The sequence below is a fragment of the Chanos chanos genome, chromosome 13 (genome assembly GCF_902362185.1).
Source record: "Chanos chanos chromosome 13, fChaCha1.1, whole genome shotgun sequence".
NCBI lineage: Eukaryota > Metazoa > Chordata > Actinopteri > Gonorynchiformes > Chanidae > Chanos > Chanos chanos.
The window spans coordinates 7,060,311-7,076,553 of NC_044507.1; the positions used below are offsets into that span (position 1 = coordinate 7,060,311).

At 40.2% G+C, this 16,243-nt stretch overlaps 2 protein-coding genes across 2 annotated transcripts in view; one reads left to right on the top strand and one right to left on the bottom strand.

The window, feature by feature from the left end:
- Positions 1–763, bottom strand: part of nts (neurotensin) — a 5,940-nt gene extending 5,177 nt beyond the window's left edge. The window contains exon 1 of the mRNA XM_030790985.1: positions 682–763. Within this exon, the coding sequence (XP_030646845.1) occupies positions 682–742 (61 nt within the window). The 5' untranslated portion in view covers positions 743–763. The remainder of the gene's footprint in view (positions 1–681) is intronic.
- Positions 764–2,687: 1,924 nt separating this feature from the next.
- On the top strand, positions 2,688–11,414 carry rassf9 (Ras association domain family member 9). Its single transcript, XM_030790152.1, has 2 exons — positions 2,688–2,854; positions 8,792–11,414. Exons 1-2 carry the CDS (start codon positions 2,808–2,810, stop codon positions 10,071–10,073), a joined length of 1,329 nt encoding a protein of 442 aa, XP_030646012.1. The 5' UTR covers positions 2,688–2,807; the 3' UTR covers positions 10,074–11,414.
- Positions 11,415–16,243: the final 4,829 nt, after the last annotated feature.

The following is a 16,243-nucleotide window of genomic DNA, read 5'->3' on the forward strand; positions in this document are numbered from 1 at the left end:
TACAATCAGGTCAGCTTGGAGCGCAGACAAAACACAGAGTAAGTTCCAAAAGTCAACCGTCACCCATCAATAGTAAGTGTTTTGTTATATATTACATGATAACATGATAATGTATAATATATGGATAACAAAACTAACATTAGTAGCATATTTGATCAGGAAAAGTATTGCTTTAAACTCATAACGATGTCTTAATGTTTTTTGTTTGTTTGTTTTGTTTTTGAGGGGGGGTTTTTGTTGTTTTTTTAAGAACAGGTGCTCAAATAGGCCTATTTATGTTGAAGCACAGCTTAGTATGCCATTCCTTAATCGCAGTTAATTCTCTCTGAACAGGACTTTGATCATTTGAACATTTTAATATATTAAGTGCAGTCTATGAATTGATATCATTTGTCATCTGTCTAGAAACATTACAACACAGAAATTTTGTGTGCTTTTTATCTTTGACTTGAACTGCAAGATCTTAGGAAAGAAATGTCACTTGATAAAATAAATGTCTCCTCATGATAAAAAAAAAAAAGAAAAAGGAAAAAGAGAAAATTCTACAAGTTGCTGCATTATGCACAAAAATAGTAATCAAATAACCAAGCAATAGAGCAAAAAAAAAAACAAAAACAAAAAACTGATTGCTACTCTACAGAGGGAACACCATCTATAATATGCAGCAGCTACAGTCCTTACCTGAGCATAGTCCAGTGCACACCAGAGCCAAGAGAACCAGAAAGGCAAGTTGCATCTGCATCTTGATGACAGTTCCACAGTCTTTGCACTTTTATGCTGGGCCTAAGTCCATAAGGTTAGAGTTCAAAGAGAGAGAGAGAGACAGACAGACAGACAGAGAGAGAGAGGGAAAGAGAGAGAGAGAGAAAGAGAGAGAGAGAGAGAGAGAGAGAGAGAGAGAGGGAGAGAGAGAGAGAGAGAGACGGGAGCAGTTGCGAGAGGAAGGAATAGAAGAAAGTTATGTAGCAGTCCTCCAAGTCTCTGGTCCTATCTGTTGCGTGGCAGTGTGTGGCTTTTCGGAGAGGCGCCCGTGAGAAGCGCCTGATCTCCATTCTGTGGGGTATATAAGAGCTGGCGTGATGTCAGAAGGACTGCTCCTTCATAACCACCCCCTCCCCTCTCTCTTTCTTTTTCCCTCTATTACTCCCACTAACCAGCCCTCTACCCCTCGATTTTGCCCCCTCTGTGCCCCTAGTGTGTGTCACTGTGAGATCAGCTGCCGCCACCCCAGACTTACACGTTCGTCACTCTACCTGCTGACGTCAAAACTTCTCCAATTCCAATTTCTCATTATTATTTTTTTTTTTCATCCTCTGGGGTAGGTAGGACAGAACTCTTTAACTCAATATTCTACTTGTACCCGGGAGTATGACAAACATGAGTAAACAAGGTTATGAGGAGCAATTTATGAGGATGCATACTGATTTTTACAGTGCTGAAATAAACATCCTGGTGACTTTGGAGTGGTTGGGAAGTGAGCTGTAAAGGTGCATTTTAGAAATTTTTTTATGCACTATGATTTGGTGTAGCATGTAAAGTAGAGCATTTGAGAAAACACAGCATAACCAGTTTTTCCCAGTGTGAACTTAGCGACCATTTCTTTTAATTATGTATTTGAAGGTCTCTGAGATTTATGCAAGAGTAATATCTTGAATAACAAGATGTTATACAAGACTGGCATTTTGACCTATAGGCATTTTGAAATCATTTTCTTGACTCAGCTTACAACAGCACATTCTCCTCTTGAAAGTGAAAAATCGTATTTCAGCGCAAGAGGAATCCGAATCAGATTTGTATCCTTTACGAGGCTAACACATGTATTTGTGCCTTTAGTTATCTACAACTACCTGAACAGAGTCATCATACAACTACAAATGTCAGATTGACATGAGTGAACCAGTATGTTTTTAGGCTACTGAAAGAGATCCATAATGCAATTTAATTTTTTTTTAAGTCGTCCCGTGTCACGTAACGAGTTATACATGCTGTCCATGTGTTACATACACAATTTCTGTTTTTTTTCCCCCCTCAATAAGCAACGTAGTGCTGGAACTTTTCCACTAGACGTCGCTCTCGAGAAGACTAATTAGTTATAACTGCAACCTACAACTTCTCTATCCTGTTGGTTCCAGTGCTATTCTTGTTATGACATGCCAGATCCGATGATTCTTTGAGAACCCTATAGGCAGCCCTAAACCGGTTAATTTGACAGAACCCGTTATTTTGATGCATTAACACGAGTCTCTCAAAGTAAAGTGGAAAAGGGTTTAAAAGGTCAAAGCATGTTCGCTTAATCAGCCTCTCTCCTATTGTCAGTTTCGAATACATTTGTAACAAATAAAGCGGTTGTTATGAACACTGTAATGCTGTATTGCAGGTGACCATGACCAACAGACCACCTGCGTTATCTTTGTTTTGTTTAACTAGAGCACCCCACCCCTACTCTGCGAGAGTGTGCTTTGATGACTATCACAGACTTATCTTAATACCTCTATAATCGTAGGTCGTATGACATCTGACGTGCCGAAATGTAGGCAACTTGAACACGTTTAGTATCTCCAGGTGATGTACTAAGGAGACAAGCTTATAAACTTTGTCACCTCCCTCTGTAAAGTAGGACGGCCCTCCAAAAAAGTGCGCCGCATGTGACCGCGCAGAACTACGAAGTTTGGAAGTTGCTTAAGGTGTTTCAGTGTCCTGAGTCGTGCTGTGTTTCGTTTGGAAGATTCTCGTAGACTTGGCTTTTCTCAGCATGGAGCAAATTTGATGTGTTTGGATGTATTTTTAAACACTTGGCAACACTTGAAATGGCCCCATTTGGAAGAAACTTTCTGAAAGCGCACTTGAGGAACAAGTAGGCTATATTTTAATGTACTTTGGTGTACTTGTCTTTTCTCTCTGATAAGTGTTTGGTGATTCCTATGCGAAATATACGAACGATGTACGAACGTCGTTTAGTACTACGACGAATATGATATTGAAAAAAATTAATGCTTTACATCTTTTCTTCAAATTTGTTTTTGTTTTAACTGTCTACCTCTGTTTTTTCGCATAAAGGAGTTTCTTATACTTAAAGGAAATGAGTAAGGGAAATGCTGCGTTTAGGTTCATTGTAATGCTTTGGTTTTGCTGTGCAAGTTATTAGAACTTGAACAAAATAGCCAGCATACAGTAGAATGTTGTTCAGTTGTATGGTTGCCCAGTGTCGAGTTACCTTGGCTCGTTGTCACTCTTGTCTTGGAAGAACTACAGGTAACTCCGCCGAGACTCTGGTACTTCCAAATCCACCCCGGCATTAGAGTAGCATAATTGTTATGTCCAGTACCCTCAGCAAAATGTGTGTGTGCCTGTGTGTGTGTGTGTGTGTGTGTGTGTGTGTGTGTGTGTGTGTATGTGTGTGTGTGTGTGTGTGTGAGAGAGAGAGAGAGAGAGAGAAAGAGATTGAATATTTAATTGTCTCTTGCTATTTGTACTCATATCAATGCTATTACATAGATTTTGTAGATATTTATGTTACTGTAAAAACATCAGGGTTACTGTAAATTGCTTTTAAGTGAAAAGAAGGTGGAAAATGCTTTGCACTCCTAGTTCAAGTTTAGAGTTACTCTGACATTGACACCTCTAGGACCAGCCTTGCATTATACAGACATACCGTGATTGTAATATGTAGTGCCATTACCTGTGTGTGTGTGTGTGTGTGTGTGTGTGTGTGTGTGTGTGTGTGTGTGTTTTCGACTTTGGCATTCGGCGGTGTCAAAAAATGTTCTAATACAAGTGTCTGTTTTCTATTATTGATCACTAGGTGTGATAACTGTCAAATTACACCTAACCTTTATTGTTATCACCCTGAAACATATGCCATTTATACCATAAAGAAAAACTGATACCTCCGTTCCTCAACAGACTGGTACTGCTATGAAAGAGGACTTTTTTTGTTTGCATAATTGCTTTAAATCAAAGAGAAGGACGATAGATAATATCACACTGCGCACTTGGTTCAAGTTTAGAGGGAACCTACCATCGACACCTCTGTAATTGTCTATGCAATTGCTTTTAAGTGGCTTGGTTAACGTTTGATGTTGCACTGGCTCCAGGTGAGCCAACATGGTGTTTTGAACATATTATAATAGCCGCTCAGGGTAGGAGATTAAAACCCATACCTCTGTTTGAAATACATCAAATATTTGTGATCTTAATGAAAACTGAGCCTATAAACGCCATCCTAATGATCTTAATGGCACCAAATTAGCCAGGGGCAAAATGAATATGAATAATTTAATAAAACCGTTAACCATGCTGTCTAAAACATTACATTATTTATGTAAATTCAGTGGCTTTCTTATAACAACAGTCAGATATATATATTAGAGTAGCAATTGATTTGGGAAACAGAGCGCTGGAGAACTTTTACTGCTTTTCCAAACTCTAACTTGAAACACTCTGGGTGGACTTTTCTTTTCTTTTTTTTTTCTTTTTTTTGGTGGGGGGGGGGGTGCTTTTATGGCACAGCCAACTATAATTATGAGTATTTTTGAGATGGCAAATATATCAAAGATCATTTTACTTTAAACTTCTATTTCAAGTGGTGCAAAGAAAACTGTCTTCTGTACTCTGGAATGTTTTCACCAGTTTTCCCTTATAAGGCTGTTTTATACCTCATACACTCAGAGATACCAGTTACATAATACAAATCTCCCTCTTATCTTTGCCCCCTTATGCCTGGTATCTGTCACCTTCAATAGAGAGTCTTTGCATTGTGGCAAAGTCAGTGTAACTCTTAAACATGTCGTATGTGATGAAAAATTGTTAAAAAGGAAACGTTTGTCGTACAGGCCTGTACATGGGACTAATACATTTGTACAACTGAATAGTTTCATTTTTAAATTAGTTGCCGGGTTTCTTTCCATTGTAATCTGTTGCTGTTAGTCCCACATGAGGGAGTATTAATGGGGAAGTTTCTTTTTTTTTTTGGTTGTTATGGAGAGTTAAAAATGTTGTAGAATGGGCATTCTCGGCTTCAAGTCTTCTCTAGTTTGCTAGGATCCATTTTTGCATAGTTATTGTGACCTGCAGCCCACAGAGAGAGGAAGAGAGTGTTATGTCTTTTCAGAGATGCCTATCAGAACAGGGAGTCTACACAGAGATCAACAAACCACAATGTTTTTTTTCCCTTCTCAACCCCTCATCCTCCCCTGATAAGGCCTTAGAAGCCGTGTTATTTCTTGACTGATGTCATGCCATGTGAGATTTACGCTCATCTTCGGATTATCGCTCTCCTTTGAGAAATGCCATCGCTTATCTAAGCGATAGTTCATTCTTGACATTCGTGTTTATACATACAAATTTACTTACGTTTACTAAAAGAATAACCAGGTCAAGTAAGGTTTATACAGCACTCATTATAAAGGCTTAAGGCTGTCACACCTGAGTAGCATTACTTTGCTTTACTGTATCATTAAAAACGATAAACAGCGATCCCCAAAGATTATGAGAGGCCGGCTCTTCTCCTGTCAGGACATGTTAAATGCAAATGCGAGTGTTTGTGGTTAAATTTGCAAGGTTGCTGTACTGCTAAATGTTTTGTTGCTGTTGTTGTTTCTGTTGTCAGTTTGCTTGTGTGGACAGCATGTTAATTCCGAACTTCTCGTGTGTCTCAATTATCATTTAAATAAATGTCATAGAAGCTCTGAGATGGTAATAGGTCTCTTCTTCAGCTAGGTTTCACAATATGCCAGTTCACCTGGGGTTCAAGTTGGTTTACTCACCATTGTTCACTTAGAAGCCAATTTCATATATGACGCTACCGGAGTCTAAACCACAGTATTCCATGGCGCTTTTATTGACGTCCGTAGAACCTAATCTAAGTGCTGACTTGATAATCAATTCAGATTTATGCCATATCAATAATCACATCTGCGCTCGCACGTACTGTATATTTAAACATCATCTTTAAATTATATATGGGCAGACAAATCACAATATGCAAATGCAATCGATGTTTTGTTAGCCAACCTGTGAATCTGGGATTCATCGAAGGAATTTGTCTTTAGCAATCCGCTTAACAACTCGCTTGTCTTAATCACTCTTCAGTGCACACAGGTATATAAGGGTCTAATGGAATGGAGTGGTTTTAGACTTAATTGATGCTTTTCTCAGTAAATATATTTGTCCTGCCCCAGGCGTGCCAAAGGAGGACACCAAGTGTTCCCGTGTTTCAAGTTCTTATATCTGTCTCCAACCATCGTTGGCACGTTTCTGTTTGTTCAGGAGTGAGAACAACATGCTGTTCTTTTCTTTTCTTTTCTTTTCTTTTCTTTTCTTTTCTTTTCTACCTTGGCTGATTTACTAATCTGTGCCCTCGCCACATTTTACGGTTTCCATGCTGGTTAGTGTTCACAACAAACACTGCTTCATATCACAGTATGTTACTATGCCTAAGCCAATATGCCTAAACGTTTCATTAAAATCGCTCTGTTCGGCTTAACAGAGGCAGACGTCTTCTTCCCCTCTCACACACAGCAGAATGCTGAACTTCTATTTCTGTGGTCATATAACTATGGAAGCGGGGTCTTTTTTTCCCCCTTGGTAGCACAATGTGTAAATTCAGAGGCAGGAAGTATGTAACAGGATGTTGCTAGTGTCCATTGATTTTCACAAAAGACAAACACAGGTGCTTCCATCTAAACTCTGTTGATTTCCTGAGCAGATGATGACTTGGAAGAGGGCTAAAATCCACACTTTTTTTTTTTTTGAGAGGGGAAAGATACCTAACCCTCAGTGAGATATCACAGACCATAAATGATGTCATACCACGATGACAATTCACCTACTAAGTTTTTCATCAGTTTTTCTCTCACCAAGTCCCCCCCCCCCCCCCCCCCCCCCCCAAAAAAAAAAAACAACAGACAAAGTTCTGTATGCATACCAACCTTGTCGTGGCACATCATCTGGTTATCAGGTTTTGGAATTATTTGCTGTTGGTATGATTCCATGCTGATTACATAATTTTGTAACCTCACTCCGCCCCCCCCTCCCCCCTCCCCCCCGGTGTATGTGCGATGAATGCTCTCAGAGAGGCCTGTTTCACACATCCATGTGTATGAGCCCTGCAGGTTGTGTCTCTAGAGTGTATGAAGTTACGAGACATGAAGATGATTTGGCTGACCTGAACTGTGAGCTGTAGTCATGTGTTAAAAAAAAAACAAACCAAAAAAAAAACCTTATCAATGTTTATTTTCCATAATTGTGTGCAATTTAGTTTGGCGGACATGTAAATACTCCTGGCTAAACCTTGGACGAGAGAGTCTGGTAGACTGACCAGGAAAGACCTGACCTATGGGAGTTATATCGCATTCAGTTGTATGACTTCGAATCAAATGTCAGCGTTAAGCTCAGGTTAATATTGTCATATAAATTATGTACTAATTACCCAAACAATTAACTCCCTCATTCGAGACTCCCACGTCTCCACTACAGAATCGTGAAGTTGTAATTTGCGTTAATTATGGTATTCAGTGGGGCAGCTGTGCTCATGAAACTTTTCTGTGTATTTTTGTCTTATACATTTGCTTACTTCATTTTCTGTCATCTGTCCATTTTAGTGTATCACTTGAACGCTGGAAAAAAAACAAAAAACAAATATCAGTTTATTTATTTTAATAAAGCCGTTCACCAAGTAACTAATGTGTTATGAAAACAGGCTGAAATCTCAGGCTTAAGGTTGTCATGGTAATTGAGTACATTAGGTAGGTTGCTGGCTGCTGCATTGCTGGATTATTGACTTTGTTCAGTTGGTCTCTCAGGGTCCTCTAACCATTAACCATGTTGTAGCATTGTTGCGCACGCATTGCATTCCAAAGAGGCAATTCATCAAGACTTCACACAATGCACCACTTGTGGGTTTTTTTTTTCTTTCCTGAGTGCTGTGGAAACCAAAATACTAACGTATCAGATTGTAAATCAGAGAAAAAGCAAGCCCCACCAAACAGTTCCACTGGACAGGGTTTTGCCATTAATTCTGGTTCTGTCACTGAGTAAAACAATTAGAATTTCAGAGTAAAAACAGAGAATTTCTCATTATTTCGATCAGACCTGCCAAGACGATGGCAGGACTGATAGAAATAAATGAGAAATCCTCTGCTCAAAAAGCTGAGGAACAAGAGCTGCACATTCAGATGATAGTTTTTTTTTTATTATCTTTTTCCCCTCGTTTGTTTGTCTGTTTATTTATGTTCAGTGGTACATGGTCATAGGTTTTGATTACATTAAGTGTTCAAGCAGCATTGAAAATAAAATAGGCATAAATGGGGGGAGGGGGGTTGTGTGTGTGTGTGTCTGTTTCTAGCATATGTAAGTATATGTAAAGATTTCAGTCATTATGGGTGAATCTTTTGTTGCACAAGAAAACTCATTTGTACTTTAACAGTTCCGATGATACAGGTATTAGCAATTCTGCTGAACCATTTGAATGCAGGCTGTACCATTTCTGACACCGAGTGATGTGTTATTTAATGGATAAACATGTAACGTTATGATGACCAGACAGAGAAAGAATGACTACTTACAACATCTAACTGGATGATCTGAAAAGGCATAGAGTTGGTATCACCATCAGACACAACAAATTAAAGGTTTATATGAACATCCACCCGATAGGCAGATAAAAATGAACTGTTAATATAATTTTCAAACATAGTCATGTTGGTTTTGTTGCATATCGAAACTTTTCGTTTTTACCAAAAGCCGTGATCATGAAATAAGCACTGATGGACTGTTGTTGTGTCTCGATTAGGGCTAAAGATGCAGAGGAGATACCCGGGAAGGAGATCCAGGTGTGGGTATGCAATGAAGAGAAGGTGGTCTGTGGGGTGAACAAGCACACCACGTGTGCAGACATGGTTCAAGCCCTGCTGGACGACCACAAGACCGTTCCAGAAAGTAAGAGGCTCTTGCACGGGGAGCCGGACGAGTTTTGCTTGCTAGAGCGGTGGAAGGGATTTGAGAGGGCTCTACCACCTCTGACCCGTATCCTTCGCCTCTGGAATGCTTGGGGTGACCAGAAACCCTACATTCAGTTTGTTTTGGTGAAGACCAGTGATTTCGTTCCCGCGTCCAAGGGCGCGAAGAGGGCGTCCAAGTCTCGGAGCGCAAAGGCGAAGAGATGGGAGCAAGGTCCCGCGCAGTACGCCAAGACGCTCCCAGTGGAACGTCAGAAGCGTCTGGTGAAGAAGGCCTTCCGGAAGCTTGAGAAACTCCGGAAGGAGGAGATCCATGAAGGATCTGAGGAAATAGACAGGATGGTTCGGCTTATCATATCCCAGGATCACACCATACGGCAGCAGGTACAAAGCATGCGGGATATGGATATGGAAATAGAGCGCATTGAGCGACAGTTCCTAGAGGACTCCTCAGCTTCCTTACGCTTGACAGACAGTCCCGACAGCCAATCCCTGACTCTGTCCCTCTCCGCATCTCAGTGTGAAGATCAGCTACAAGAATACCTCTACACCAGTGATGGTATCAATCAGTTGGAACTACAGTTGCACAGGCACCGAGAGCTCATTAGCGAGCTGTCTCGGGACATCGATGAAGAGTTGAGGAAGAGTGCGTGGATGCTGGAGAATGAGGAACCAGCAGGAGCAATGGCTGCAAGCCCATGCTTAGATCCAGAAGATTTGTCTTCCTCTGAGGTCCAAGAACTGGAGAGCTTACGTAATGAACTGGAACAGAGCATGCAGGCTGGCCTCTGTCTCCACAACCAAACCCAGGAACTGGAGAAGGAGCTCCAGCAGAACAGCACCACCTTGCAGTCAAGGAACTGGGAGTACCAGCAGCTGGTTTCCCAGCTCAGTTCTCTGCAGCTGGAAGAGTGCCCTGGACAGCCCAGCTCCGTGTGTTCAAAGAGTCAGGTCAAGTTTAATATTCCGCAGCAGACAGTAGAGAAGCTTAGACCATGTCTGTCCCCAACCGATGTGACAGACACAGACTCAGACACAGGCATTAGTTCCACACACAGCCAGGATTCATTATCCCCATGTTTAGACAGACTACCACCACTGGACACAGATGTGTGAGCTTGACTTTCAAGACAAACAAAGTAATTCACTTTTTTTTTTAAAGAAAAAAAAAAGAAAGAAAGAAAGAAAAGTAGTTGGCAACGAGCACCACAAGCATATTTGATTCTTTTTTTTTTTCTTTAAATAAATTTGAATACTAAAGGTTAATGCGACAGGTCACTATTACTTTGAGTTCTGATTTAAAATTGTTGCGTAATTTATCCTCAGAATTGACTACAAGGGACCAGTACATAAACACAAAATGATATCCGTAAAAAGCTAGTACGACTAAGATGTAAAAGGTAAATGGATTATTCATGTTTTACTCAATGAAAGCAAGTGCAGGAACATGCTTCAGGTAGATTTAAAGGAGAAGTTAACTCTTTTTCATATTTGGACCCATTGTAGCCCTGACCTCCGTGTAATTAAACATGGGGTCATTTTTAGATACATTATTTCAGTAGCCCAGTATTCCCCAGTGTCTTTTGTCATGTACATTTTGAAGTCCAGTAAGTCCGTATCAATGTAAATGACCAAAATATCCTGTTCTGTCTTAAAGACAAATAGAAACAGACAATGCATTATTAAAAAAAAAATCCAAAAACCTGAAAATCAAAGTGTTCTGTACAAAAAAAAAGAAAGAAAAATTTGTAAAAGTTAACACATGGCAAACACTCATGTAAAGGTTAATAATCAACCAGTATGTGAAAAGGAGTGAACTTCTCCTTTGGCAGTAGGATTAATTGCACATCTTACTTCTGGAATTGTTCAAAGCACAGTAATAATGGAAAATGAGCTTGCAATATTGCGTAAAGCAGTACATAAGATTCAGTGTCTCTTGGATTTAGAGAAGAAGAAATACTCAAGTCAACATCAATGATAAGAACAAACCATTCATCACAAAATCCTGATCATAATTTACTCAAATTTCAGGTGTCAGTAAGATGCAGGTCTTTTCAATCATGAAATTTTCTGTTGCCTTTCGTAATATGTGAATAATCATTCTTTTGACTATATTACTTAGTTCGTTTAGAATACAAGTATTTGAGCATGTAGGATTGAAAATGTTCGATAAAATTTTATCTGAAAAAGTGGCACTGTTTTATATTAAAACATCAGGCAAAATGTTTTCTAGACAGGCAGCTTTACCTTATCTGTCTGAAAGACTTTGGAGTTTAAAATCTTTTTCTGTTCGTACTCTAAATTTTATAAGCTGTATGACATTCACAGAGTGATATATTAAGCAATAATAATAGGTAATAACAAAAATATGAATTTATTTATTAGATGCAACAAATGCATATATTTTTCTTTCAAAGACGCTGTATGATACTGTAATGGTTAATTATTCCTAAGCATGTGAGTTTTAACCTTTTTTTTTAAATAAGCTTGTTCACATTCCCTTTCATTTTATGAAAACAAGTGACATGAACATTTTGATCATTTTTCCCAATAAAGGGTGTTTTACAGCACTTTGTGTGTCATGGTTTGAGGAGCCCCAGAGTGAAATTAAAGCACTGTCTTCTATAGCAGCGCCAGTGCTGAGAACTGACCACACGTTCACTGTCACGGGAGAGGCGTCCCCACTTCACACACTCGCGCCTCTCCACGAGAAATTTCACTGATGGCAGAATCTTCTGGAACCCTCTGACAGGCATGAAGAAAAAAAAAAAAGAGATCTCACATTATACTTGCCAGTCTCTTTGGCAGCATGGCCATCAAAGGGGCCACTGCAACCAAGCTTTGAGCAATTTATACACTTCAAAACACCTACATGTTAACAACTTACCAGCACTACATCTCTGACTCCAGGTAACATACCCCTGTGTTTAAGAATATTAAAAGAGAAATGTTCACTACGAATAATGCAATTTCATAGACAAGAAGGAGTAATCAGATCTTAACTGATGAAGGTTTTTGCTCCTTGTTGAGTCAAACCTAGTAAGGACACGCACGAGTTCTTTTTTTCATTAAGGAACAAGATCATTGTCTTGCTCTCAAGGCAGGCATTTTGACTGAAAAATCATAAAACGAATCCATTAAATTGTTTCCTGCCGCAGTAAAATGCAATCACTTTTAGTCCCGGATGTCATTAAGGGTCATACGTTGTACCCTGTTGTTCTAAAAAAAAAAATCTCAAAAATTAAGCTCCTTTGTTGTAGAAAATCACTCAGTCTTAGAGATGATGTCGTAATTAAAGAGGGTCAGTCACACAATCACTTCTTGCTCATCTGAACAAGTCTTAATGCAGTCTTGAATCACTTGGATACAATCTTTAACTATTTATTTATTTATTTGTTTATTTTTTTTATTTATTATGTATATTTATTTTGCTTCTGGCTGTGCTGATTACTCAAGTTTCACTCCATCAACTATTACTCATCACAGCGCCCCCTGCAGGGAGAAGCATTAGACCACCCCCAAAACGCAAACCCACCTTTGACGTCATTACCGTGGCAACTTTTTTTTTTGCCCTTTAGTTCATTCAGGAGGAACAAGGGGGCCTGCCAGGACGCAGTCGTGTTGCAAAACGGCAACCTGCCGAAAAGACGGCAATTATGGCCTCTTTCATCTCTATTTGCCGGTAGCCTCTCCAGCCACAGCAATTACCTTGGCCAAGCCTATGGTAAACAGTCATTTGAGTCAGCGCAAGGATGAGCTTCCCGCTGTGCTAGACTTTTAAATGAATGGACAGTGTGACAGAGTCAAGAGCGAGGCTGTGAATGTGTTTCCCATTCTCTCAGCCTGTGGCCGCCATGTCAGAACCGGTGACCAACCTTTGCACAGACCAAAAAAAAAACCAACAGCAACAACAACAACAAAAAAATACAATGAAAGGTTGAGTCCTTACTGGATTTGAGGAAAAGACCTTTTTGTCCCCAGAAAACATCGCCAGAAAGGTGCATTCAAATGCTGTTCCACGGAACAAACCCAAAGTAAATAAGCTGTATGTATATGTTTATGTATTTAATATTGAATCGTTGCGTTGTTTTTTTTTACAGGCTCTTACATTACAGCACACACATCTCCTCTATGGTTCAATGGACCCACTACACAAACATCACAAGAGGAAAAAAAACATATTTCCATTAAGCCATCTCTAAGTCTACACAAACAATGCAATTTCAGAACAAGTGCAAATGAGCATGTATCAGTTGAACGAAATCAGCGGAATAAAAAAAATAATGAATAGTCTTTGACTTTTTAAAATCTGAGTAACTGCCCCCCCCCCCCAATCCCCCCCCCCCCAAGTCTGTTCAAAAGCTTATAATTGGATGTGAATGAAAGGTGTATGAAATGAACAGTCGTGTGGAAACCATAGAAACACTTCATTTGACACCAATCCAATTTTCACAAGTTTGAACTTCATAATTGCTTGTTCAAAGCCATGCTGTACTCCACAGCTCACTTGAAATGTTATGCTTTTCTGCAAAGACAGTATCGTTGTGTCAGACACAGTAAAACTTTAGTCTACGCTACAGGTACTTATCCTCTAGGCTCTTAATGACATGATCTGATAAACTGTCATGCTGTTGTTTTATGTCATCTAGAATACAAGCAGGGGTAATAATTGTACACATGTTTGGTGTGTGTCAGCATAACCCAGTAATCTTGTTAGAGCCTACTCAACTTTACTGTAACGTGACAGTTATTGGTCATGTTATTGGTTTTCCAAAGACCAATCATTTTATCACGTGCATATGACTGATCTTTGAAAATCTTGTCATTTAACATGATAACGGTGATCACTGAGCCACCACACTTCCAGGGAAGGGGCTGATGTCATATTGCCCACATTCAAGTGAGCATGATGTGTGTGTGTGTGTGTGTGTGTGTGTGTGTGTGTGTTTGAGTGTGTATGTGTGTGTTTGTGTGCGTGTGTCTGTGTGCGTGTGTGCGTGTGTGCGTGTGTTTGTGCGTTTCACAGCGCTGCAGATTTGCGTCAGGCATTTCGGTACATACCAATGTGTTTCATGACCTGCCATTTCCATCAAGCTGCAGTACACACTGCATGTTCCTAAAAAAATAGTAACTATTGTGAAACACACAGCACATTCTAAATTATTCAAAATTCCAAACAATACATGTCTTTTTGTGTTGTGCATACCAAAAACTTTTCTATTCAATCCTGTATTTCTTTTGATATTTTTAGAACATATGATGTGGTCACTGCTATGATGTGAGAATACAGTTGGATACAAGTTTCAATGTGTAATTTGGTGATTTCACTAAAAAAATGACACATCATTTGTATAAGGTGTTAAGGAAGACATCTCGAATCCAAACCTCACATACAGCTAACATGTCTCAACAGCTCAAACATTATGACTTTATTGCCTCAATCAGTGCAGTGCTGACTTAAGTTACCATAAGTTCAAAAGCTATAAATTTTGTAATGCTGTAAACAGATAAAAGCCGGGACAAGACCTCAGCATCAGGTATGAACATGACAGCAAAGCATCTCACAGCCAAACCTGCTTCTTATTAATCAGAATGAGAAATATCCCCCATGCTTACTCAGAGATTCAGTCAATCAGAAATGTCTCGACGCAACTTTGTCTGTCACAGTCCCAAAACGTAATTATGTTTCTGTGCTTGAAAATAACCCAGAGCATGTTTAACCCGTTTGTCTGCTGCGCGGTACCAGGCCTACGGGGTTGGCAGCACCAGCGCCATGAAAGGGAATGTGCAGCATAAGTTTCTTGTTAACATGATACCCCTGAAGCTGAGAGAGAGAGAGAGAGAGAGAGTTATCTGGGGTGGTCTTGTCTTAGTATTCAACAGTCTTGACTGAAGTGCTGTAGGGTATCTGACAAACCCCCCAATTCTATCCCGCCTCTTTCTTCTCTCTGTCTCTGTCTGTCTGTCTGTCTGTCTGTCTGTCTGTCTGTCTGTCTCTCTGTCTGTCTGTCTCTCTCTCGCTCTCTCTCCAGCTAACCTCAAACATTCATGTCTCTGTATCGCTACTGTTATTCCTCAGTCCGTTTGCTCTGCTACAGGTGCTCACTCAGGCACAGTGCCCAAGTGCAAACAAGTCTTTCCTTTAAAACACAGAGCCAGGGAGAAAGGAAGAGAGAGAGAGAGAGAGAGAGAGAGAGAGAGAGAATTATTGTAGAGGGCTTGTGAGAAATGTCGTAAAGCAAGTAAGGGCAGAACATTCACCAAGTGCCTATGACAGGTACAGTAAGTGTCCATTATTTGACTCGACTCATATCTGCAACATAGCATTTCAGCTGATTGTGATGGCCAGTCTTGTACTTAAAGCACAGATGATGGAGCCAAGCTGAACAGTGTCATCTGAGTCATCGGAGTGTGGTGTCTCTGGGGATGTTATCATCAGCCGCGTGGTGTTACTGTGACTATGATGAATGTTGTGTACCAAAGAAAATTTGAGTCTGAATTTTCAAACACAACAGGTTTGACACAACCTCCCCACATCAAAAGAACAAGGCTGTGTGTGTTGTTGAAATGTGGGGTTTAAAAAAAAAAACCCAAAAAGCCAAGAGGTTTTTCCATCACCAGAGCACTCCTCCAGCTACACCTCCCTCTTTCCTGATAACTCGCTGCACCCATGCGTCTTCCTGATTAGCTACTTCTACAAACATTGCCCTTACCAGCCTCCCACCCCCACAACTCCGTTTACCTCACACAAGAGGCCTCCTCTCCACCCTGTCCTTCCAATCACTTCCAGTGGGACTCGGTCTACCTGCCATTTTATCTGTCGCGTCAGGTCTGATATGCTAGAGCTCGCTCCGTTTTTTCAATCTTAATCCGCAATCAGCCCAGGGTCATGATCCCATTTTTCCTTCAACTGTCCCCTAAACGGTGGAAGGGAGTCTTCTTCTGACGTCAGGAAAGCCCTACTACAGCTTTCGTGTGGGCTACACAACAGAATCTGAGAGAGGAAGATGGCAGCTGAGAGACTTTGTGTACGCAGGGGTGAAGCAAAGACTAAGCAAAGCATTCTCTCAGATTCTCCTCCTCATATTTAACTGATTAAATCAGAATAAAAGCTTCAGATGTGTAGCACGCGTAATGGTGTGCGCGTACACACTTACGCATATAAAACCAGATGTACTCATCACACCAACTGAAAAGTTCATGTTGGGATGTCTCTTACTACAACAGGGCCATAAATAAAATCTCCTTTGGAGAATGTGATCAATGTATGATAAATACAATGTTAT

What these genes read in the sequence shown, in the direction of transcription:
- rassf9 (XM_030790152.1), top strand. Translation starts at nt 2,808, where the DNA reads ATGGCCCCATTTGGAAGAAACTTTCTGAAAGCGCACTTGAGGAACAA. An exon ending in AAAGCGCACTTGAGGAACAA is followed by an intron (nt 2,855 to 8,791) that starts GTAGGCTATATT and finishes TGTCTCGATTAG; the next exon opens with GGCTAAAGATGCAGAGGAGA.